The sequence below is a fragment of the Thamnophis elegans genome, chromosome Z, assembly GCF_009769535.1.
Source record: "Thamnophis elegans isolate rThaEle1 chromosome Z, rThaEle1.pri, whole genome shotgun sequence".
Taxonomy (NCBI): Eukaryota; Metazoa; Chordata; class Lepidosauria; order Squamata; family Colubridae; genus Thamnophis; species Thamnophis elegans.
In genome coordinates, this window is record NC_045558.1 from 53,671,051 (window position 1) to 53,696,387 (window position 25,337).

Sequence of the window (25,337 nt, forward strand, 5' to 3'; positions counted from 1 at the left end):
TTTCAGACCTGTTAAGATTCTGTGAACTATTGATGTTAATAATAAAGTAGAATTAGTCAGATAATAGAATGTGAGAATGAGCTTTGAAGAGGGGGTTAGGAGGGGAAAGAGATGCTGCCTGAGAAATGATCAAATAAAAGAAACAGGAACCCGCAACTGAATAACAGGCAGAGAGAAAAACCTCACTTATTAGATGATAAAAAGAGGGGGTAGGAGAGTTGTGCATTCAGACTTGCAAAATTCTATTAATGTAGCCTTACAATAAAGTAGAATTAATTCATCTTGTTTGTTTCCTGTCTGGTCTATTGGGAGGCTGATATCTGATTGGGATTGCGATCTGCTTTAGGCTGACACTTCCTCAGGTAACAGCTGTTCCATTAGTCTACAATATAGTTTGTTAGATAGAAGTAAGGATGCTGAATCACATTAGCTGTTCTGGAATAATAGCTACATCAAGTTTCTCTTCCTGAACCAAATTCACCTGGTTATTATTTAAGAATCACACAGCATAAATAAGTAAGCAAGTCAATGCCTCCAGTAAATAATATACATCACTTTATCACTCAATTCATTATAAAACCAAAAAGGAATTGGAAGGTGAAGAATCCCTTGCTTGGGATTGTGCATTTTATTTTACTCAAACATAACTCTCTGTAACCAGACTCTGGCAATGATACACATATTAGAGAGGCAAATACAGATCAGTGAATAACAAATTTGATGATCATTTTTCACAAGTGTGAAACAAGCTATACTTGGTATAATTGGCAAAAGCTGTGTCACAGCAGGGAAAGAATGTAACATTGGTACTTCCTCTAATCACTTGTCTTCTGTCTTTTGTTCTGTTCTGGCCTGTCATTATGTTTTTACCTTCTTGTCAGACACACAACTCTGGGACATACAAATTCAAAGACCCTGAATTTGGTTGTCAAATATTTCAGAGTTTCTTACAAGTGAAGGAAACTCAAGTTTCAATCTGGGTTGAATATAAGTTTTGTGTCACTTACTAGAAACTTTCGGAAATTATCTGCCTCTTTTCACCAAAGAGCCGATGTGGGATCTTTAGCTGGTTTTCCTGCCCTGTTAGAGACAAGAACATTTAATTCAGGGCAGACTATAAGAAAAGAAGCAAGCCAAATCCTTGCATGCCTCAATCTTATTGACTGCATTTACTTTTCATATGCACCCAGTTGTGAGAAACAATTGCGCTCTTGCAGCCTTCTGTTCACATTGTTTTATAAGAACTTTACACAACTGAATCTAATAAAGATGGGAATGAAGCTAAGGTCCCATTTTTGAACCTTAGAAACAGCATATAAACAGGGCACCAAGATTGTGAGTCTGATTACTGAAATCCATGAAGCCTTTTCTCTCTATCTTATTCAAGTTTTGCAGGAGAAGAAAATGCTCCATATTTTTTAGCTTCTTAGCAAACAACATTGTTAAGCCAAAAAATAATTATTTATTGTTAAGAGGAAGGAATTTCTTTTTTAGTATTTCCTCAAAATGTAATGCTTCCACTTTTGATTTTAGCATAAATGTAGGGATTCTAAGTATCATGTAATTTTGGTGAGAGTCTTATCTCTCTCAAATTCAAAATCCAAATTAAATTGAAGCTAAGATGACGCATTTCTCCTAAATCTTCTTTGTGTTACCTTTTTACAAATACTTTTACAGTTGCTCCATTGTAATAGATTGCAATTGAAGTGACAAAATTGCAATCCCTACTTTTGGTGTCCCCAATTTAAGAATAGCTAGCAATTTAGCTGCGTTTCATTTTTTTTCAAGTATATTTTATCATTTTTCTAAAAAAAATGAAAGTTTAAAAATATTAACTTGCAAAAGTACAAAGTTCACAACTGACAACTAGTTACATTTAATACATTTATTTGCAACCATAGATTTTTCCAAAATTCATATAAAATTACAACAATCTTTATCAGTTTAATTCATACATACCCCTATAAATAATAGTACTGTCAAAATTGGCATTCATTGCCTTCTTTATGGCCATTTCAAACAACACAGCTTTGTGGGTTTTTTTTAATTGTACATGTCTATGTAGGTCAGCCTGAAATAATTTTTTTTCTCCTACGCCAGACTGATTAAGCTGGGTTAACAAAAGCATAATAAATCTACTATTGCATAATAAAGGCATATAATTTGCAGTGGATCAGAACTTTAACCTGTGAATTATCACAAATGTATAATTGGTAATCCTTTATACCTTCCAATGAACAGGCTGATGGCATTGTCAAAAAACAAAACCGTGAAAGCTTGTTTCAGGGAGATGGGATGTGAGAGATGTAAATAAATATTCCTTTTCCATCTTCAGGAAATAAGTATTAATTAGCCAACTGAAGCTTGTGTACATGCTCTTTATACTCTCTAAAATATTATTATTATTATTATTATTATTATTAATAATAATAATAATAATAATAATAATATAATCATCATCATCCAGATTTGCCTATCCCAGGTCCTTGGTAAGGATTCAATAGGTGGACAATAGTAGTAGTAGTAGCAGCAGCAGCAACAACAACAACAACAGTAATAATCTTTAAATAATGTCTCAATAATGTGTGGTGATTTATGTAATTCAACCTAGTGAAAATTGTGAGAATAGTTTTGAATATGAATTTGCTCATCCAGTACTGTTGAATTTTTCATGAAGGCATTGTCTTGCCATGAGAGCTTGTCTTCTATAATGTGAAATTATTGTTTTCTTTACCCTTATGCAAATCAACAGATGGTCCCCATCTAATTCCAATACCACTGCTGGTGTACATCAGGGTAAACCAATATTTATGTCACAAATTTGTCCTGGACCATCTCTAATTCCTGACTCACTTAAATCTCAAATTGGGGCTCTCTATGTCTACTTCAAGATCTCATATCTTGCACATTATTCTTGCTATTATATATTTTCCATGATAACATTTAATGAAATGGACCCTCAAATGTGTGAGTGACCTCACTTATTCTATCTTCTTAAAATCTAGGACTATTTGCTAAAAGGCTAAAGGCTCCTTAAGCCTTTTGCCAAACAATATAATGGTTTTAAATACTTTATTTGTAGGTATTTTCTTTAATAAAAGCTACATTCTGTTAATAGTTTTCTCATTCCAATTAATGACTGACAACTAGTTAATCCGCATGACTGCCTGATAAACACAGGTGGACAAAAGAACGTATTTTCTTTCCATCTGCAAGTGGAAAGAAATAGCATTGTTAACAGTGTAAATTACACTAAGATATTAAGTCTTGTTTCAGATATTAAAAAGATTACAAAATAAATGAATTAAGAAATATAGACTTTTGTTAGGTGTAATTTAAACTTAAATCTTCACCCATGAAGAAATGAAGTATAGGGGGTATACAACTTGAGGCTGCACAGAATTTCCTGGTTTGCACCCCAAAAGCCACAACTGCACCCATTCCCATTTTCTACCTAGGGAATGCAATTACTGCCCCTCAAGCCAGCACTTAATTTCTACCCATTTGCCCTAAGTCTTTTCTTTCCCTGCTTTATTTTAATTAACTAAGATCCTCACCATTTAACCCCATTTTTCATTGAACGAAAGACGTCAGGGTCTCTTCAACCTTCAAAACTGAGTTTCTGTGTCTTCCAATGCAAATGAAAGCATCAGGAATTAGAGATTCTGACAATATTTAGTACTTGGAGAAAGAATCATATCTTCTTTTCACTTAGTCTATGTAAATGTTGCTGCTCACTTAACAAGGTAGGACTATCTAAAAAAATGTTTTTAGGGAGTCCTTTTCAGAATCTATTGAAGGTGTCATGTGGTTTACAATTGACAATTTTCTATCAGAAACAAGCAAAAGTCAATTGCTAAGAAAATAGAACAGCAAAAATTGGAAGTTTGGTGAAATTCTAGGCTGCACTGGCCCCTAGAGGTTGACAAGAAATGTTGCTAGTTTTTTGCTCATGAAAGACTTGCTGCAAGTCTTGGGTAGAAAAAAAAACAGCCTTTATTCTAACTGAAGCATCTGTTTATATTTCAAATTTGCACAGCACTACATTAGTGTATATAATATACTGTATTTTCCTGTGGCTTCATTTACCTTGGAATTGTACAATTAATGACATTGCAACTCTTCAGTTCTGAGGGAACTATTTTCTTGCTCTGTATCAAGATAACATAGAGCCATAATGGGGAACCTATGGCACATGTGCCAGAAGTGGCACGCAGAGCCATCACTCCAGGCTTGCGAGTGCTTCTTGCTCTCCTGGGTTCTGGTGTGCCAGCCAGATGGTCTTCACATGCACAGGAGCGCCGGAAACTAGAACAGCTGCTTGGAGTGCATGTGCTGCTGTGAAAATGATATTCCAGTTTCCAGCACATACATGCACACCAACCAGCTGGTATGTGCAGGCATGCACATGCACCAGAAACTGGAAGACCAGGTGGCCAGTGTGCATGCACACACCGGAAACTGGAAGATCATCTTCCTGGCTTGCACATACACACTGCGCGGCTGCTCTTCCAGTTTCTGGCATACATGCTCATGCTCCCGTTTCAGTACTTGGTGCCGAAAAGGTTCGCCACCACTGACAGAGTAAATGCAGCTTTACATTATGCAAAACATCCAACTATTATCCCCATCCATCTCATTTTTATTGAATAAATTTGTTATTTTTGTAATCAAATTACAAATCCCAAAAGGTTGAGAAAACATAATGTAGCTGATCGAACCTATACTGTCAACAAAATAACAGGTTTGTCCAGACACCTAAAACTACAATGATCTTGGTTATCGATTGTTTTTTTCTTATTAAGCTATCACCCTCAGCTGTTCCTCTTTAGTCATTCCCCTTTAAAGAAAGTGAGTGTCGGTAATTTTAAGCAGGTTAACCAATATCTTTCTTTTGCAATATATTTTACAAATTTGTAATCTCTAAATAATAATAATCACACTAAAGAATCCTTTTAAAAAAAGGAATCTATAGCCCTCCAAATGTTGCAGAACTACAATTCCTAAAATACAAATTAAGATGCCAACAAAATCATGAAAACCTGCCTCTCTTCCTTAATGTTATAAACTTGAAACACAATGTATTTTGGATTCTAATTAAACAAGTATGTATCTAGTTACACTGAGATAACTGATCTCTGTATTATGGCATCTTATTAAAACATTCAGATACATAAAGAGAATCTTTGTATGCATAAATATTCAAAAGTTTTTATTGCACTTTGTAACTTTAATGCACTTATTTGTTGAAGGACAATTCTAGCAATCCTCTACCAGCCTGGATAATAGTTGAAAGTTGTTCATTCATTCTTGTAATAGAGGTGCTTTTCTTTTTCCATGTCTTTGTGCTTGGATCAATACATGTATTACAAATAAAATATAAAGTCAATCAAAACTAAACAAACATTAAGTCAAATTTGAAAACTGAGGTCTTTGAAGTGCAGCAATACCGCTATTCATTGTCAAATAGACTGATAGAAAGGGAAACCTGAAAAGAAAAAACTCTCCAGTAAATAATCTTATGCTATTTCTTTTGGTGCCTTCTCAATGATATTTTCCAACAAATCCAACAAATTTCAGGTTAATGACTATTTCCCATAACTTTTCTAACAAAAAGGCTACTTTCAAATCTGTCTTATAGTTTGAGATTTTTTTCCCCTGAGCAAAAGCTACTTTTTTTTTTACTTTATTCGCAGGGTCCTTGACATTTTCTTTTGAATTTCTTTTGAATTTACTTTATTGTTGTTGTTGAAGGATGCTTCTTTTCTCTCACACCTCTTTCCACAATCCTGAAATAACCCTGGATGTCCACATTTTCCAATCTGACAGCAACTCAATGGAATTCTCTCATATTGTCTTCTTCCCTTAGAACTTAATTAATAGCATGGAAAGGCATGGAGGCGGCAGACCAGTAAAAATATTATTGGACAATGAAAGAGAGGACATTTACTCTTTGGCCATCCCACAGCGAAGTAAATTAAGAATATTATTTACCAACTATGAAACTTTTGTCGAAATCCAATTTTCCTTTGAAAGAAATTTCAAAAGAAAAGTTTCTTTCATTTAAAAGTGAGAACTGCTAGGGAAGAATAGTAGAATTTTTTTTGATATGGAAATATTTGCATCTTTTGAAATAATACAAAATTAATCATAGCTAGTATTAAAATGTCTACTCACAACTATTCTACATTCTTTACAAAGGGTTTCTACATTAAAACATTAGTCTTACGAAATAAGATATCAGAATGGAAATTAAGATCAGTATCCTCCCCTTTGTCCCTCCTGGTTCTGCTGTTGAATGGATTATGGGAAGGGAAGAATGGAAGTCACAGGAAAATAGACCTGTAAGAACTGCTACACAGAGAAATCTACATCACATAATATAGAAATTCAAACAGAAGTTCTGTTTGAACTCGCATTGCAGGTTTTGCACATTTATAAAGGTAATCCTTAGGATATAATTGGACACTTAGCAGTGATTCAAGGATATCACAGAGCTACATAAAAAGCTACATAAAAAGTACCCAGCTTCTGCTACTGCTGCTATATAAGCTGTGTAGATTGCACTCTAGCTGGGTGAACATTTTGAGCTGAACTTTTTCTTCAGCTCCTCAATGCAAGGCAGATGCAAAAAGATTTTCTTTGCTTATTTGCTTCCATTTCTCTGTTCTTTATCTTGGCAGTTATTTATCATGGTAAGTAACTTACTGATTTGCATGCATAGGCATGCAATAAATTTAGCAAATAAGGTGGTTAAAAAAGATTGAGATTGGAGGGCAGAGGTGGAGAGTTTAGTTCCAGCATTAATTAGGAAAACAAATCTGTTCCTCCTCCCTCCCCATCTGCTTTTTGATGTTTACTTTACTGAAGAAATGTGGGTTTTTGAAAGAGGGAGAGGTTAAACAAGGAAACAGTTTTGGGGAGCTCCTCCTGAGTTTTCCCAAAGCCTAGCAAGTGTCTGCCGATATTTGCAATCTTATGGTTGCCAACAGTTTGGGGCAGAGGGCCAGCCCACAAGCATGGCTTAATTGGCCAAGCACTGAGGCTTGTTTGAAAGCCTCTCTAGCAATGGAATGTAACATTCAGCCCTTATCTAGCTGAACTCTTTCCCTCAGCTGAGATGTTTTGGGGGTTAACAGAGCTTTTTGCTGCTTGTCTGCCTCCTTTATGGACCTAACTCAGGCTCCATTAGTCATAGGTTGAGGGCTACCTGTAACTAGCATAAAAATGTAGTTTGACAGAGAATTGGATCTTCTGAGCCAACATTGCCCAAGGACATCTGAGTTGCTCCTTCCTGGAACCTTTTCTTTCTTGGATGAACCATTGATCAAGAGAAAGAGACACAGCACCACTATAAATGGCTTCCAAATAATTGCCAAATAAATCCTATTTCTGAAAAAGGGCTTCTGGTGAATCTTACTAAGCATTAGTGAAGAAACAACATGAGCAATATTAGGTCTCTTTGGTGACTCTTCCCTGCCCATGGGAAAAAGCAAAAGGAAGTGGGAAAGTAAATTAAGTTCTGCCTCAAGATCAGGAAGCAAGGGAAGAGAAAAATCAAAGAAGACTAAGCTAGCAAAGAACAGGCCAACCCAAGCAGAGAATAAAATGTAGTTCAAATCCAAGTTTAGATAGGCAGACAGATATGCTTGTTCAGTAGGATAACTGTCAAAGGTTTTCTTCTCCCTCTGCATTCCTTTTCCTTGGTCATGAATTTTTCAGATTGCTTACCAATTACCCTTATGTACCTATTGAATTGGTGTGTGGATATGAAATTGCTTTGGAAGTTTTTTGGTTAAAGAGCATAGTTCAATATTCTAACAAACAATATACAATAAAGCAACATTTAAAAAATTCAAGAGCCAGAACTAGAAATCTGTGTGAATGCAACCACTACACTGACACATACACACACACACAGAGACCAGAAAAGGAGATACACACACTTTTTCATGTTTCTGTAACAGCTGAGAAAGGATGTGTTATAGTATTAAGTTTCTCAGGCTGTTGTTCTACAGATATTTTATTTATTTGTTAAATTTATTTGCTGACTATCTCACCATGAGACTATTCTGGGCAGCTTTCAATAGTAAAAACAGAAATGAACAGAAGTGTAAACATAATAGTAACAAAATAATGAAACAATAATGAAAATGCAATATTATGAAAAGTTGGATAGGAGTGAAGCAGGAAATGCAGAGCAGGTAGGGCATGCTATCAATCCAGCAGCCACCTGCAATGTGGAATTTCCTCATTGGATTCCCAGGCCAAAGAAGGGTGGAGACAGATCTCACCCTGTGTGTGGGGGCAGGATGTTCCATGTTCCTATATTGATCATTTCTCACAATTAGCTAGTTTACTTACATTACTTCTAGATGAGAATTGTAATGCAACATAGTTAGAAGGGCACTGGGATAAGAAAAATATTTTTAGTTGGTATCTAACTACAAAACCTTGAAATATTGAGGAAACTTAAAATCAGTATAAGGAAAGGTCATTGGATTCTCTCATACCTTGGTGTTAATAGAAATTCATATTAGCTCACATTTGCTACACAGAGAATTATTATTTTTTTCTTCTGCTCCTATTAGTCTTTTCTTCAATAAATGCAGTGCCCAAATATAAAACCTAGATGTATTTAACACAGCTCAATTTGAAGAATCTGGCTTTCAATAAGAATTGGTTTATAGAAAGCTGGAACTTGTACTTTGTCAGGATTTTCTTCTGCAAACTCCCTTCAAAAAACCCCTTTCCTTCCCATTTTGTGAAAATCCTTGGCTCATTTACTTATCAGCTCAGGCTATTATGCAATACTGATTGGTATCAATGTTGGATAAAATATCACAACTCAGGAAATCTTTCAGTAATGACTGAACATATTTTGCAATATAATTTTCAAATATTGTAAAGGAAGTCTTTGACTTAGGACTGGTTGTTTAGTGACCAAAGTTATGACAGACCCTCCAAAAGCTACTTATGACCTGGTTCTTAAGTTCTGACAGCAACCCAACCCCAAATCATATAACTGCACAAAAATGTAAATCACAGAACTGTGATTTATATTTTTGTAAAAGCATATACTTCCAATTTTGGGCAAAAACACCCCTGGTGAACAATGGATTTGCTTAACACTCATCGTGATTCGCCTAACAATTGCAACAAAAAAGGCTGTAAAATTGGGTGAGTCACTTGGGCAACCTGCTTTAGGACTGTCATGACTTATGACCATAATGGGCATAATGTTTATAAGTCAAAGACTACCTGAATGTCAATTTTTTCATTCTTAAAATGAATGCAAATATAGTGAGAAATTAAAATGAGTCAAACAAAAATGTTTCCAGTTTTTGGTGCATCCATCCCGATTATCAAACCTCTCTCTTTTATCTTTATCTTTGCACTTTTGATTCTCGTTTTGGTCATGTATATCTGAAGTCACCAGATCTAGGCTACAAAAATTCAGATGCTCTCTTAGCTATGATCTAGTAGATATCTGGTTTTTCATAGACCAGATTTGATAGTACCATATAACTGAATGTTGAGAATATATAGCAGATAAGCAGCAAGCTCGATAAGAACTTATTTCCATATTGGCTTTGTTCAAATGATATACTTGTCCTGACTGCACAGTTGTAGACAAACACACGCAAATTGACAGTGACATGATTCACAAATCATGCTGAACTACAATACTCTTAAGTTTAATTTAGCCAAGTTACTGTTTATAAACCATGGTTATACAAACCATAGCTTACTGCAACATGTGAACCCAATCAGTACTATATTTTTTTTTATAAAAGAAGCAGGTAACTTAGAGGATTCCTATTGTAATAGTGTTCCCTACCTGAAAACTTGCTTAACATAATCTGAGACGTTATTGTTAGCTGAATGTGTGGGTTGCATTTAATAATGCAAGCTCTACATATTCTACATTGTGATCAAGGTCTACATACTTAGAAGTCAGTCTTATTACATTAAATAGGACTTACTTCCTGTATAAATCTGCAGATTTATAATGTTAAATTGTTTTAGAGACCACACATGGAGTATAAACAGTGTTGAAGACAGGAGCAGAAACAGTGTGATACATTTTATTTTGATATTTTCAGCACTTGATTCTCTCTTAGCCCAATCCACCTCATAGGGTGATTGTTATGAAGAAAACAGGAGACAGGAGTATTACGAATATTCACTGCTTTGAATTATGTATAAAAAGATGAGGATAATGATAATAATCTTCAAAGAAATCTTCAGCAGCCACAAATTCCAGGAGAAAATACTATCCCCAAAAACCCTTTCTTTGGAAATAGTCTTGGCAGAGACAATGATATCAATCATTAGAAATTATAAAGTTATTCCTTTGTTAAAGACATTTAAAATATATCTTTGTTTTGCAAAAATTAAACTACACTTAAGAATATTATTTTTCTTCTCAAAAAATCTTAGAACAGCTATGCTTATTTTATTTAGGAACCCAGCTGTAGGTTATATTTGGATATAGGTGAATTTATGGATAAAATTTTGATCAACTATTTTTATCCTTTTTTAATATGGAAAACTGCTTTTAATTGTTGATAAGTTAATTTACACAGAGAGCTACAGAGATATAACTTTAAAAATAGTTGACATTTTGTAAATGTTGACATCAAATCTCCAAGAGCTTTGAACAAAGTGGTTATAAACAGGGATTATGAATGTAACATTGACATGGAGTATCAGTTATGCAAACGGAAATGCAGAAATCAAATCTAAGCCTTAAAAAACAAATAAAACTATTGGAGCTGCCTAAGCCAAAGATGTATATCTGGATTTATGCTGCCATCCAGAAGAGAGAAGCCCCTTTTATATATTAGAAGTTGAAAGGTAAGAAACCAACCAAGAAGCATTTAAACACTGAAGGATGGCTTATTCAATTAGCTCAGTCAGTAAATTCGGAAAGGTAGAGACAAAAGATAAGAGAGCTGCTTCTAAATGGTGTCACAATGCAAGGAAGTGATGTAGTATAAGGAATGCTGCCAATTACACTATTATTCATGAAAGTTTTCATTGGTTATGCACTACATGGGGTTCAACATCAGCTCTGTAGAGGACTCCCAGACCTGCAACCAATTTATAGACACTCTACTCTTTAGGAAATGGCTGGATCTGGGAGGGATAGTCTGATAACCTTTGGGGGCCAATGACCATATTTGGAATTGGAAAACACACTGTGAATCTCCCATAAAATCACAATGTTTGGTCACTAAACATCCATTTACCAGAAGGCAAGTTGATGACATTGCTCTAATAGAAAGATTCCCAGGAAGTCTGTTGTCTGCTTCTGACATTAGATACTGAAAAGTTTTATACTATGATTTCTTCAACCTTGATATTTACTAAAAGACAGACCAGTAACAGTTTCCTCAGGCAAAGCAGTCACAAAGGATATTTTTCACTCACCACCACCTCTTGTATTAATAAAGAAGATAAGAAGGCTATATTTTTAATTTACTTGTATTTTTTGTTAAAGCAAGATTTGAGTGTGTATTTGATAACAAAAGTATATAAAACAGATCGATAATGTCAGTTCTTCTCTTTAAATTTAAAAATTCAGAAAATTCTTATTTTAACAAAAACCGGTACAATATTTAAGTAGTATTCATGATCTTTTTAATATATAAGGATCTTTCTGCAATAATTGTCACTGATTATCTATTGAATATTCTGGCCAAAATCAAGTAAATAATTAGGCATTGGATATAACACTTGTTTCCTACCCAAACTAATACTCGTCTCCATCCATTGTTAGTCCCAACTATAATCAGTGTAGCCTTCATTAGTCCTATGGATTACTGTTATTGCAACTTTCAGTATTTTCCAGCCAGAGTCCATGATAATTGGGCAATTATTGTAATTGCAACCAATACATTGGAAGGTGTAACAGATGTAAATGTTGTACCCTGGACTATTACTAACCATGACCTTGGAATTTTAACAAAGGTTGCAAATAATTTAGAAGCCAATCACAAGGAAACATGACCAGAGTTATAATACTAAATCAGTGTTAAACCAAAATATATGAAGGAAAAGAAGAAGTTTGCAGGAGATGGATAAAGGTGTATATGGCATCTCCCAAGGTTTTTAGGAACTGGTAACATGGGCTTTGTTGGTGGTGGTGAGCCAAGCACTGTAGAATTTAAGAAGAGCCTATTAGGAAGGAATCTGGGAAACCACTTTCATTTTTCAGCAATCATGATCACTGTAGAGAGATTTTTTTTAAAAAAAAGATGACCTGGAGGACACACACATTTTTGGAAGATTGTGCCTCAAATATAGATTTTAATAAAAATAAATACCTATTTAAATATTTTCAAAAAAAGTTAGGGAGTCTTGGGAATGCATTATTTGATGGCATGCTACCCATTTGAAACATGACCCTTAATCTGTAATATTTGTTTAAAAACAAAAGTGAGAGAGACACACAGAGAGAGGGGGGGAACCAAAAGTGCTGATTGCATTTATTCTCTGCATGGATGGTCCTCAATAAGGGCCTGCAAGTATTTAACACACCACCAGTTCAACATTCAAATCACATTCAGATCAGTGAAATGTTAATCCTCCTTCTATATAAACAAAAATGATAATAATATCAACAACAAAAAAAGACAAGCCTGTGAGAGGAAAAAAAATAAGTTAACAATGGCAGAATGCTATCAAGACAACATCATAAAATCTTAACTGAAGCAGGAGTTAATTCACATCACATCTTAGCAAAGCTCATCACAGACTTTCAAAAATAATATTGCTGTTTTATTTTTAAACTTTGGGTTTGGGTGTCAGGTTTTCCAGTATGATGTGCTAATTCAAAAACGCTAATGCGGAAGCATAAGACCCCACCTGGTAAGATAATATATATATTAATTCCTCTGAATATTACTGCTGACTGACACCCATCTGCTGGGGATCAGCTTCGGCCTCGTCTTCTTCCACATCTGCATGATATTCTTCGAATGCATCGTCTACATCTGGAAGCCCCAATAGCTATTTGTAAAGGAGGAAGAAATAAACTGTAAGTTTAATATGAAATAATGACATGAGAAAAATATAATTTATATTCAGGAACAAACCTGAAAAAAATATTTGTGGAAATATATTTCAATTTAAAATGAAAAAAACATGTCAAGTAAGTGGCACTGGTATAATACTTTTCATATATAAGAAGCAAGACTAGGCTAGATTCTATTTAAAGGCACTTCCTGTCAAATAGCCCTTTCTCTCTCTGAATCTAGCTTTCAATAAAAAATGAAAACTATTTTGACCAGTTTTTCATCTCTTTTCAATAGAAAGATGAAAGTCAACGTAGAACTGGCTAAGTCACAAGTGGCAGAAAAGCATCAGACAGAACCATGAACATGCTCGCAAATTTTTAACATTAGTTTTTAAAATCTAACTCTGTTTCATCTGTTTCAGAAAAAGCTAGCTGGGAAAGAAAGCAAAGCTGGCATGATGACGGATGTTTGCAAGAAAACAGATAATTTGATGTGACTAGTTACAGCATAATTTTATCACCGTGCGTCATTTCACTCAATGTCAGAATTTCACCTGTTATAAAGAATTTTAAAATATTTTTTATTTAGAAGCTGCAGCCAGTTCTGAGACATTCTATATAAAATACTTAAGTCTACAAACACATTTTTTTGTTCTTAATTTGTAGATTCTAAAATTTTAAATTTTAAAAATCGCCATATGAAAAAGTGCAACAGATTTATAAACCTATTGCAGCTCAATTATTGGTAAATCTGAAGGGGGTTCAGGTATCAAGAGAAATATGAGCATTTCCAGATGAAAGATGTGTAATTGGCTTTAGAATTATTCAAATTATAAGCATTGGTATTTGCTTGTAATATGAGAAAAAAGGTGGAATATATGTTTAATAGTATAGTTATAAAAAATAAGAAGCTCAGCACTGTAACTTTTTTGATTCTATATTTTTAAATTAAAATTCAACTGAAGAAATAATGCACAAATGCTTTTCAATGACAGCATCAGAAAATCTCCAGATGGCAACATCCCTTAAAATAAATATTCCTGAAAAAACATTGAAATGATCATATTAAAAATATATTTGTCTAATAATTTAATTTTTCATAAGACCGCTATATATATTTTGAGCTGGGGAACAAAAAGTTAATCTATTGTTCTGCTGTTAGGTACAAATGTATTCTACTTGAATTTTTAAGTTTTCCATGAAAATCAGTATATGTGAATATTCTGATATCAACATCTAACTTATATTTGTGAAGTAATTTGGAACTCAAAACATAACTACAAAAATGCATGACATTTTGCAAATATATAGAAAATGTGTGTTTAAGTACTAAAATTGAAAGCAGCAAAAAGTATATATTAGTAATATGCATAAAATGCATCTGAATTCATTCATGTAAAAAAGAAGCCACGACTAAAAAATGAACAATACAAATTAGTGTTGTTGATTTCTCAGTCTTGCCTTCTTTTGTACGAATGACAGCAGATTAGGCATCCCAATGTTTCTTGTTCTTTTTAAATGCTGATATTTGTATTTACATAAAAAAACACTTTCAAGTAAATATGCTTATAGTTATGTCTATATTGACAAGCGTTTGAAGTATTGCTTAAGTACTATGTTCAATAATTTATATGATTTTGAATCATAAATTCATATCTAAAAGTTACACTTTCAAGGCCAAAGTTTATTTTCCTGCATTTGCCTATCTCACACCAATCTACTAATACACATAGGATCATCTGTGGAATTATAACAATACTTATCTTCCATGCTCTTTGTATCTGGAGAGGGTTTTATTGGTTTTGGAATAAACACAAACAGCTAGCAACTTATTTTGTTACCTATTTTGAGTGTTTTTAGAAGTGTGGAAAAGATCAAAACACTTGAAGTAAACTTTTAAAACTTTTTTAACAGGATACATGCTTTTTTTTCAGTTTGCGAGGAAAAAGAAGAGTGCTTGATCATCTATTTCTACTCGTGAAAGTCAATACATCTACATTGTGAATTTCCATAAAAAGTAGTAAAAAATAGTTCCATCATAGAAATCAATATAGACATCTTCCCTATAGTACTTCAGATCCAACATTTAAATATCAAGCCTCACATAATTTCTCATTTGGCTGGGGAGTTAGTATGGTCCATCTTAGTCCCAGCAGGGAGTCTGCTAAATGGAAGGTCAGAGATGGAGAAAATAAACTGAGGCTGATGAAAATAAACATTTATTTCTTTGTCCTTTGCCAGACAGCTTATGAGACATTAGAAGAAATGTATCATATTCATCAAGTGTATTGGATCCAAACCACCAGAAAAGAAAATGTGCACTTACAGGTCTAAATGATTTGAAGACTTTTTCCAGAATTTCATGTAGTGTCTTTTTACCACAAGAAGATATGTAGTCCTGAGCCAACTGAAGAAAAGGCAAGCAGTCCTCACTTTCACTCCAGACATGCTGAAAGACAAGGTAAGGATAATCAACCAGAAATGAAAAATGCTAACATACAAATGTTATTTGAAACTCTGAAAGAGGAAGATGATATTCTGATGCTCCAGATGTTGCTGAACTACAGGTCCCACTAACTCTAGTTAGCGTGGCCAATTGTAAGGGCTGCTGGAAGCTGTTGTTCAATAATATCTGGAAGACAATGGGTTCCAATCTGATCTATGGAGAGTATCAAGAAGGAAGAAGTTAATACTCACCACTATGAATCCCACCCCCAAATCCAACCTTTTCTAGTTTACTATTACTGTGTTATAGTTACATTTAAGTACTACCGGATCCTTTTGCAACCGGTAGGGTGCAACAGGGCTGGGCGTCCACCACATGGATGTATGCAGTGTGCGTATGCGTACTTACCGCCTGCAACCCTCCGCGACGTCCCAGTTGCTCAGCAGAGCATCACATAGGCGCTGTATGCTCCAAGCGCGTAAGCCCTAAAAACCTCAAATACTGGTAAGGCACGCGGGTGGGCCCTCCAGAGCACCGTACCGGAACAGTACCTGGTACTCCCAGCAGGCACTGGTACACCCATACTGGGGTGTACCTTTTCCATGAATAACATCTGCCTTATATGGTTTATGGTTTTATTATTTATAGGCCGCCCTTTTCCCTGAGGGGACTCAGGGCGGCTTACAATATATAGGGAGGGGAGTACAAGACAGTAAGACATAAAACAATACATAAGTAAAAATAGTACACAACATTCATCATTCGGGTGGGGACGGATTACGATCTTTATCCCCAGGCCTGACGGGATAGCCAGGTCTTGAGGGCTGTGTGGAAGGTCTGGATGGTGGTGAGGGTACGAATCTCCACGGGGAGATCGTTCCAAAGGGTCGGAGCTACTACTGAAAAGGCTCTCCTCCGTGTAGTTGCCAGTCGACACTGTGTCCTTATAGACACAGGAAATACCAAAAAGATATCTCTACGCATGTGGGCTATCATGTGACAAGAAAACCTATAACTTTCACTTATGCAACATGCAAGCTCCTTGCCCATAACATAGCAGATGGACAGAAAATTATCAGGTTCAAGCAACTACTAAGGGCTTTCAGACAAACTCCAGAGCTTCTTGAACCTGCTGTTGCTTCTTCTGTTCTTAGAGCTGAATGCATGTCCTGGGTGAACAAGTTGTAACAGTTTTGATATTTTTCCTTGCCTTTCCATTTAGTCTCCATTAAGCAAAAAGTGCAAATCTAAGTAATGAATAATGCAATTAACTGGAATAGTTAATTAGATTACACTTGCAGGTAGAGCAAGGTAGAGGGGGGAAAAGGATCCATAAACCCTCCTATGCCAGTGGACTGCTAAGAGATTTTGTCTATTCACAACAAACTGATTTTGGGCCAATATTAGGTACAAAGCACCAATTTATCAGAAGATGATTTACTATTCCACTCATCAAAACACTCTAATTGCCATTCACTTTTGTCATTTTTTTTAGCAATTACTCACACTTCAAACATTGGACTACAATTGCCATTTTTTTTATTTTTTTAGGAAAGCTCCACAATCTTAGTTTGAACTTGCAATTGTTCAACTTATATTTTCTTAAAAAAATCTAAAATGTCAGACATGGCAGTAAATGTGATGGGCACCAATGGAGGCAGGTCTTAAAGGCACAAATTTTCAAAGCCTTAGTCCAAGTTTAAAAAATGAACCTACTCAGTCAAATTGTGGATTAAGTATTGTCAATAAAATCACCCCTTCTTAAACTAGGACCTCCAAATATGTTGGATGATTAAACATACTGGCTAGGAATTTTTGCATATTATGTTTCCAAACCCTAAAAAAATATATAGTTTAACAAAATTGTTTTCAGATCTTGTATCAATCCATTTTATGTATACATCAAATAGCAGCTCAGATTTTAAGATGCTTTAGTGTGAGTAATCTTGTTTCTAAATGATTATCCAAATAAATAAATCTGACAGAAGATGATCAAGCCAAGCTTTGGCAGACCATAGGAACCACTGAATCCTAGAGCTAGAGAGCAAGTACCAACAGTGCCTCTCAGTGTGTCTGCATTCTCTATGGGCTGATCAATCTAATAAAAGTTCAGACACTCTATATCACTTAATGTCTGGAATATCAAAGGAGGACTTATTAACATGCATCATGAGGGAGGCCAAGCTTTCTCACCACCTGGCATCACTTTAAAAAAATAAGATTCGCCTGTGGAAGTAATTTCAACATTCAAGAGATCTTCCAGATGACAGTAAATGGAGCATTTTGATTGGATTGTTCAGCAGTCTACTTGGCAAAAATTGTGTGCGCAATAAACATAATATCTCAACTGATAATTATTTGTATAAAAATAGAGGAGCAAAAGAAACAATAAAAATTACAAGATTATTCTATTACATCCTGCTATCATTGTTTTCCTGTGATGGGACCTATACAATATTATGCATTTGCTATCCAGTTTACAATGGAGCGTGAATATTTTAAGCGGACTTTCTAGAGCAGTGGTCCCCAACCCCCGGTCCGCGGACCGGTGCCGGGCCGTGGAGTACCTGGCACCGGGCCGCGCAGCGGCCGGGGGACATGAACAGCTGCCCAAAGGTCCGTGCGCACGCTGGTGGAATCCCCGGGCGCTGCTGGTACCGCCGCCCCCGCCGCCCCCTGCGAAACCCAAGAGCGGCTCTTCTCCTGCGAGGCGGCTGGCTGAACAGCTGCCACCGCCGCACACCTTCCTGCCTCAGCCGCTCCGTCGCTTCCAAGGAATGGCGTCAGCGGCGGCAGCTTTACTTCTGAGGCGCTGCACACTTCCCCAATAGTCGTCACAGCCCAGGTAAGAGAACGGGAACTTCCCGCCTGGCTTCCAGCCCGCACCGAAAGGGGGCCGTTGGGGTTTTTTGTGGAGCTCGGAAAGACGCGCGTCAGCCTCCTCGGGGCCACTTTTGCCCAAGCGCCCGAGGCAGCCAACCCTGGTAAGCAGGTGGTGGTTAACTGGCGCCTTTGCTGCAGGTTTTTCTGGAAGGGGCCACTGCCGCTGTCCGGAGGTGACCTTGAGCTGCTCGCTCGCTCTATGCGGGGCTGGTGGGGCTGTGACGCTCGGAGGTGGCACGTGTGGGAGTGAGAGGCGCGGGGACTGGCTTTCTCCGGACCGGCTTTCTCCGGGGGGGGGGAGGCGAAGGACCAGGCTGCAGCGCAAAGGCTCCTGGGCCGTGCGCAAAAGCTCCTGAGCCGTGCGCAAAGGCTCCAGGGAAGAGAGCCCCGTGCACCCCTGCGCGCGCTCAGCGGGCCACGGTAAAATTATCAAAGGCTGACTGGTCCGCGGCGATAAAAAGGTTGGGGACCACTGTTCTAGAGTTCCTATTCTGTGCATATTGGTATATAAAATTTTATTATTCTCATTATGTTTATAAAGTGTCTAGAACCATTAGGAGTGAGTAGAATAAAATCTGTTCAATAATCATTGATTGCTCATCTACACCAAGAAAAACAGCAGAATATGTTCAAATAAAATTATTGTTGTTGTTCAATCTTTCATTGCCCTTTCCTTTCTGTTTATTTTCCCCAATCTATTGAATTTTAGATTGTAAGATCCTCAGACAGGGATTCTCTTTTTATGCTTCATAAAGCCCATTGACAGATAAATAAATAAAAATTCACATTGGAAAAGATTCCACTGTAGTAAGCTGAAAAGGAAAAATAGTAATTAATTTATACTTGAAAGAGGAAGAAAAACAATAACGTGCAGAACTGGATAATTCAAAGGGTTAAGAGTAAATCATCTGGATTCCCAGATAAAAACAAGGGCATACATTTTACTACCACACCATCTAAATTGTATATTTGGACATATATTTAAAGGTTCATAAACTAAACTGAATAAAACTAAAGCCATGAATTCCTTCCTTCCCTCCTACTGTAAGGTGTTGCAAGTGGAAATCTTAGTTTGATAAAAGACAAGTTCCATATTTTCCTAAATCAAAAGCTGTGTTTAGCAGTGGTTAATAGCTAGAATCTCATAGTGAACTTAAGCTGCAGCTGAAGATTTGTTTCTTAATATACCAGGAACTCAAGTTCTGGAACAGGAAAAAGAAAGAGAAGCATCATGGATTGTGAAAAGATGGATGAAAATCTGCAAGCTAACAGTGAATGAGATAGGAAGATGATAAATGTACAAGGGTTAACATATTTGCAGATGTTGCAAGAATGAAAAATTCTTGAAATAGCACTATGTTAAATATGTGTAGAACTAGTTTTAATTTTACAGAATTAAATGAATGTTAATAAAGCCTTGGAAAGATAAAATCAATGTATACAACCTCTCCTCTGTGATTCAGCACTGAGACAAAAAGTATTTAAATAATTCTCCTTAAATAAAGGTAAAAAGGACATTATGCTGTTGCCACAGTGTTTTCTGGTTTTCCTATCTAATTCTACAGCCCTGAGATTTCTTCAAGGCCTCCTATCCAAATACTGATAGCACTTAAGGTCAATGCAATATGATTTTTTTAAGAACAGTCAAAAACAGTTAGGTGCTTGTTTAATATTAAGAGTAGAAAAGTAGTGCTTCTATTGAAGTAATAGTATGTACCCTGTTAAATATATAAGGTTGCTAGCTAACAAAGAGGGAAAAAAGAGGGGGGGTAATGGTTTTTGCTTCAACCACAGCAGCTATAAAAGAGTAAGCAAGGTTAATTTTTCCCTCAGTTAAAAACAAAACTGTATACTTAACTAAACAAAGCAGTTTCATGCCACACTCCTTTGAAGAAGGTACTACTGCACTCACTCAAACCTTCCCAAAACAAATAAAAAATTATATACATGACTGTGGATCCACTACCCCTCCTAACCCAAAGATTAACTCACTGCTTCTCCCAGATTCTGATATTTTTATTTAAGAATCAGGTTACCCCAGAGAAGCATAACACCTTCAGCTCTTGCAGAATTCAGGTAGAGTGATTTCCATTAGCTAGTTCCATATTTCCAAACAGCTCACTAAGAAGCACTCACTAGATAAATCATGTTATGATGACACTCATTATTTTAAATTCTATATATGCTCTGCTCCATTACCTTTCAAAAGTTCCAAATCATTGAGAATATTATAATATTTTTCACTGTAATACACAATTCCACAGATAAATAAATCTCTTTTTAGAATTTAAGAAGTTTAACATTATGTTAAATTAATATGCAAGGCCACAAATTACACTAAAGGTCAACAAGTCAGAGCCAGGTAAAATTATTTAATCATTATTTTCTCTCTACTCGTTACATAATTCTTAAAATAATACTATTTAACTATTAGGTTTTCCTTTTTTACATTTTTATTGATCTGCATTTGTTTCAATAGATCTTGAATTTTACTTAATCTTAGGGCCAGATTTAGCCTTTTCATTGCCAATGGTTGCACTTCAAAAAGCAAGCAATGGTATGCAGCAAAAATTATATTTGATTTAACTAGATTTAAAATTATAAGCATTTTTAAAAGGCAATAGCTCAAGTCATCTAATAATCTTTATCTCTTTTTACAACAAAGACTAAAATTCCTGAACAGTCTTGGAAATTTTTTGGCAATTATATCCAATAAGTGGGAGGATAGTGACTTAAAAAAAACACCTTTGTCATTAAAGTGGATTTGTGAGATTGCATCTAAAACTGACACCTAAATTGATTTATACCAAGAACTTGCAACCCTCTTGGTATTATAATGCACCCTTCAAAACTGGCCATTCCACTATCATTCAAGGTAGGAGGAAAAACTTAAGACATAAAAAAGACACACAGTGGATTATATTTATTTTTTCAGCAATATCTAGGTGTCCAGTTTTCAAAGTCTATATGTCTATGGAGATTGCCAATCATCCAGGTCACGGTTATCCCAAAGGTGCTTTTTCAAAAAGGCAACTGGACTTTCTTGGATTTTTTCCTTGAAAACATTTTGTTTCTCATCCAAAAAGCTTTGAAAAAACACCTTTGGGACTTTTATATTTTCCAATTCAGACGCTTAATGGTTTTTATTATAAAGATTATACTTAGCCTCTGAACTGGAACATGCAGCTGAAATTAAAGACTAATAACCAGAATAGCAACCCTTTTCTTTTTACCCCTCCCTAAAGAATAGTTCTGGGGAATCAAAGCTTGCACACTATTTTGTGATCCTGAGTTAGCGGAGTACAAGTTTTATATTTTAATTTTCTAATTTGACTGGAAAATTTGAATTAATGAGTAGATTAGCAGTTATGGAATAAAATAACACAAATTGCCTTTTCCCCTTATGGTTAACCAAACTAGATTTGCTTTTTATCTCTATTATTACTAAGAGAAAGGGTGAGACACTTGCTGTTTTGGCAACCTAAACATGCTGTTGGCAGAAAGTTGGTTGAGGAAGGTATGTCCCATCCTAAAACCATTTGCTTTAAATTACTAAAGGCAGCAAATCAAAGACATTCTTCCAGTGCTTCTTCAGAAAACTCTTGGGAGATGGAGAGGGAATATTCCCTCCCTCTCCACCAAAAGTCACCCAACGGATGTGTTGGGGGGGGGATATCTATCATCTTCTTAATGCGGTCTTGAGCAGGAACAGGAGGTAGGTTTTAATAGATGACTAGATTCTGTAGTTTACCTTTCTGGCAAAACATCTCGGGTCTTGCTCAAATATTTTGGCCAGCTGTATTGAATGCAACCAGAGGTGGTATTCAGATCAGTTCAGGTGAACCTGTTGCAGAAAGTTTGAGTAGTTCGGAGAACTGGCAAATATCACCTCTGGTTGGCCCCACCCTTTCATTTCCTGTCCAAAATCCCCTTCTTTTTTAGTTCAGCTGATTTGTGCAGCAGAGTAGATTGCCACACCTCAGCTGAGCTAAAAAACAACTCAGCTCACCAGCGCTGAACCAAGGCCAACCAGAGGTGGTATTTGCCAGTTCTCCGAACTACTCAAACTTTCTGCAGCAGGTTTGCCCAACTGGTCTTTAAGTGCTGCACACAGATGCCCAAAGCACACTCTCATAGATCCAGTAGTAAAAGATTTGGAATCCCACAACTGAACGCGGCCTAACCACCATCCAAAAGTAGTGTGAAAACTGGCATGGAGATAATTGTGCCATGGAGAGTATAGGAAAAGTGAATTTTCTCTTTCTTTGGTCTACTATACAATCCCACTATAATCATTGATCAGCTGCTTTTCAGGCTGATCCAGTTCTCTGTCCCAATAATTAGTTTGAGACCTACCGGTAGTGATTCAAACAGGATAAGCTGAATTTGAAAGGTCAAGACTTACTCCCTATCAAAAGCAGACCCTTGAAAACAGTACTCAGGATTTGAAGTGGAGAATGTGAATTCATGCTAATCTAATGTGATCAATAAGTGCCACATTTATTAGTAAAATGTGCTAGATTGTATCCATGGCAAAACCTGTTTGGGGAGAACACTTATTTTAATATTTAAGAATAGCTTAAAACTACCACAGTTATGTGCTAGGCATCAGATGAAAATAGAAAAAAGGAGGTTGCTATAGATAACTGCAAAAGGGGAAACCCATGTATCCAGTAATACTGGGGAACTCTTGGCTCTTTAGATAACATTCCATATTCTTGATAACTAATCATATTTCCTACTAATGCTTCCATTACATACTAAACCAATAACAGCTAGCCAAACAGTTTGGCCCAGGCCTTTGTACAAAACCAATGCCACATGGTTGAAAGTGTTATGGAAACAGGGTAACACAGTACTTGGTTAACAGAATAAAGTAGTGTTTCTCAATCTTGATAGTATGTGGACTTCAATTCCCAGAATTCCTCATTCAGTCATGCTGAGGAACTCTGGGAGTAGAAGTCCACATATTTTCAAGCAAAGGTTTAGACAACCAGAATAAACTTGGGTTCCTTAGCCAAACTGTGGTGAACTCAAATCAGTATTTGAAATACCTGTTCTCAAGATAACCTAGACGTAATTCTATTTCCAAAGCTCAAGTTATATACAGTTGCATACTCTATTTAACCCCAGAGGTCCTCTTCTGATACTCTGAAAGTTCCAGAGCGCAAGCATAGCCCTGAGGGGAGACAAATGCTAACCAGAATTTAGGATATCTTCTGAGAGAAGCAACAGTCCTTAGCAAATAAGCAAAGGTTGTATTTCGCATGCTGAATAGAGAGAGTGGGAGAAATCACAGTAAATGGTTATTGTTAAGCTACCACAATAGGCCATGATGTATACCACATCAAAACACACATTTCACCATTTAATTTTCTAGGACCAACATGAATAAAAAACGCAGATGACATTTCCACTATGTTCGGGAGGAAAGAGTGGAATAATGCCTTGCTAGACTTCCCGAAAGAGACCCAGAATATACAGGATGGCGGTTCTCCTCACCCACGGAAGGCTCTTCCATCTTCCTTCCACCGGTGTGGGGGAAGGAAGGGAAAAACGTCTCTTCTCCGCCATCTCCGCAAACGAGCGGGGAAAGGAGGAAAAGAACTTGGACGAAATCAAAAACCGCGAGCAGCCTCCCCGTTCCAGCCTTTTGCCCCGGCCAAAAAACGATGGTTCCCGCTCGCTCGCTCACCCATTCACTCGCCCACCTCCTCTTCCTCCACTTACAAAATTGTCTTCGCATCCGTTCTCCGGGCACAAGACATAAAAAGAAATGCCTGGATCTGCGTAGAAATCCATCCTCCTCTCGGTCTCCTCCGTGGCAATAAGCTCGAAGGGTGTGTTGGAGCACCATTTATCCGCAACGTCAGCCAGCTGCTGGAAATCCATCCTCTTCTGTACTGGCTGCTGCCTTCAGTCTCTCCTTCCTCGTTGTGTGACTGCTCGTCTCGCCCACTAGGAAACCGGGCAGTCGGCCCTTCTGTGGGCAGGGAAAAGGAAGGGTTACTGGGGGGGAGGGGGGAGCCTCAGGCCAGAGGCCTCCTTTGCACCCTGGGTGATTGTTGCTGCTTACTAGCTTAACATTACTTGATAACTTCCATATATTGTTTACGTACTGAGTGTAGAGGGCTACTTGGCTCTGTTGCTCGCTGCTCCACTGTCTCTTCCCCGCCTCCTGCCGCCGCCTTTTCCTCTTCAGCGGCCGCCTAATATAGGCTCAGGACAGCTGCACTAAGTTTTGTGTGGGGGTCAATTAGCGGGTATGGGTAAAAGCTGGATTTTGCCGGATCCTACTTGGATTTTAAAAGATCCACCCGTTTCTTCTCAAACCCAAGTCTTTCTGTTAAGCTCGCGAGACGCATCCATCTCTCTACCTGCTTAAAGGCCCCTCTTAGCAACTCATAAGATAGTAATTTTTGAAATATTCTGCCACCACGCATGTATGTATGTATGTATGTATGTATGTATGTATGTATGTATGTAGTCTCCCTTTATTTGTCAGCACAAATTCAATATGTATGTATGTATGTATGTATGTATGTATGTATGTATGTATGTATAGTGGAACTTGCATTTTCGAATATTAAGATCTGCCTTTGATTAATTTCAAAACTAAAAGTGTAAGAGTGCTCTTTAGTTACATTTCAGTAGTCTATTTTTTTAATCCCAGTCTTGAAAAATATGGGCAGTCTGGCCTTATGTTTTACACAGAAGTCTCTTTGTTTGACTAGCATGTAATGATTACTAAATTGGAAGGCAACATGTGTAAGTGAAAAACCTATCTCCCCCTCTCTGCCCCCCCTCAAGATCTTGTGTGATCAGAAGGCACACAACAATGTTCCTTTTAGCCATCAAAGTATGATCATGATGCTTTGTACAGTAGGTGTTTATTATTGTTTTATAATATGTTTTATGTCCTTTCTTATATTAATCACCAGAGGGGTTTTTATTATTGTGTGGTTAAAAAAAAACTACTGGATG

General features: G+C 36.6%; 1 protein-coding gene across 5 annotated transcripts; it reads right to left on the reverse strand.

The window, feature by feature from the left end:
* Window positions 1–734: 734 nt before the first annotated feature.
* Window positions 735–24,770, reverse strand: MTURN (maturin, neural progenitor differentiation regulator homolog). 5 transcript variants are annotated; one of them, XM_032237444.1, is made up of 4 exons: window positions 24,084–24,463; window positions 15,351–15,473; window positions 12,874–13,017; window positions 735–1,080 (listed from the first exon to the last, which is right to left on the reverse strand). In XM_032237444.1, the coding sequence occupies exons 1-3, from the start codon at window positions 24,243–24,245 to the stop codon at window positions 12,910–12,912; spliced, it is 393 nt and encodes a 130-aa protein (XP_032093335.1). In that variant the 5' UTR covers window positions 24,246–24,463; the 3' UTR covers window positions 735–1,080; window positions 12,874–12,909. The 5 variants fall into 5 exon arrangements, with proteins under 5 accessions (XP_032093335.1, XP_032093333.1, XP_032093334.1 ...); XM_032237442.1 differs by lacking the exon at window positions 735–1,080 and adding an exon at window positions 4,455–5,488; XM_032237443.1 differs by lacking the exon at window positions 735–1,080 and adding an exon at window positions 11,754–12,163.
* Window positions 24,771–25,337: the final 567 nt, after the last annotated feature.

What these genes read in the sequence shown, in the direction of transcription:
- MTURN (XM_032237444.1), bottom strand. Translation starts at nt 24,245, where the DNA reads ATGGATTTCCAGCAGCTGGCTGACGTTGCGGATAAATGGTGCTCCAAC. An exon ending in ACGGATGCGAAGACAATTTT is followed by an intron (nt 15,474 to 24,083) that starts GTAAGTGGAGGA and finishes CTTGTCTTTCAG; the next exon opens with CATGTCTGGAGTGAAAGTGA. An exon ending in TCTTCAAATCATTTAGACCT is followed by an intron (nt 13,018 to 15,350) that starts GTAAGTGCACAT and finishes CTTTACAAATAG; the next exon opens with CTATTGGGGCTTCCAGATGT.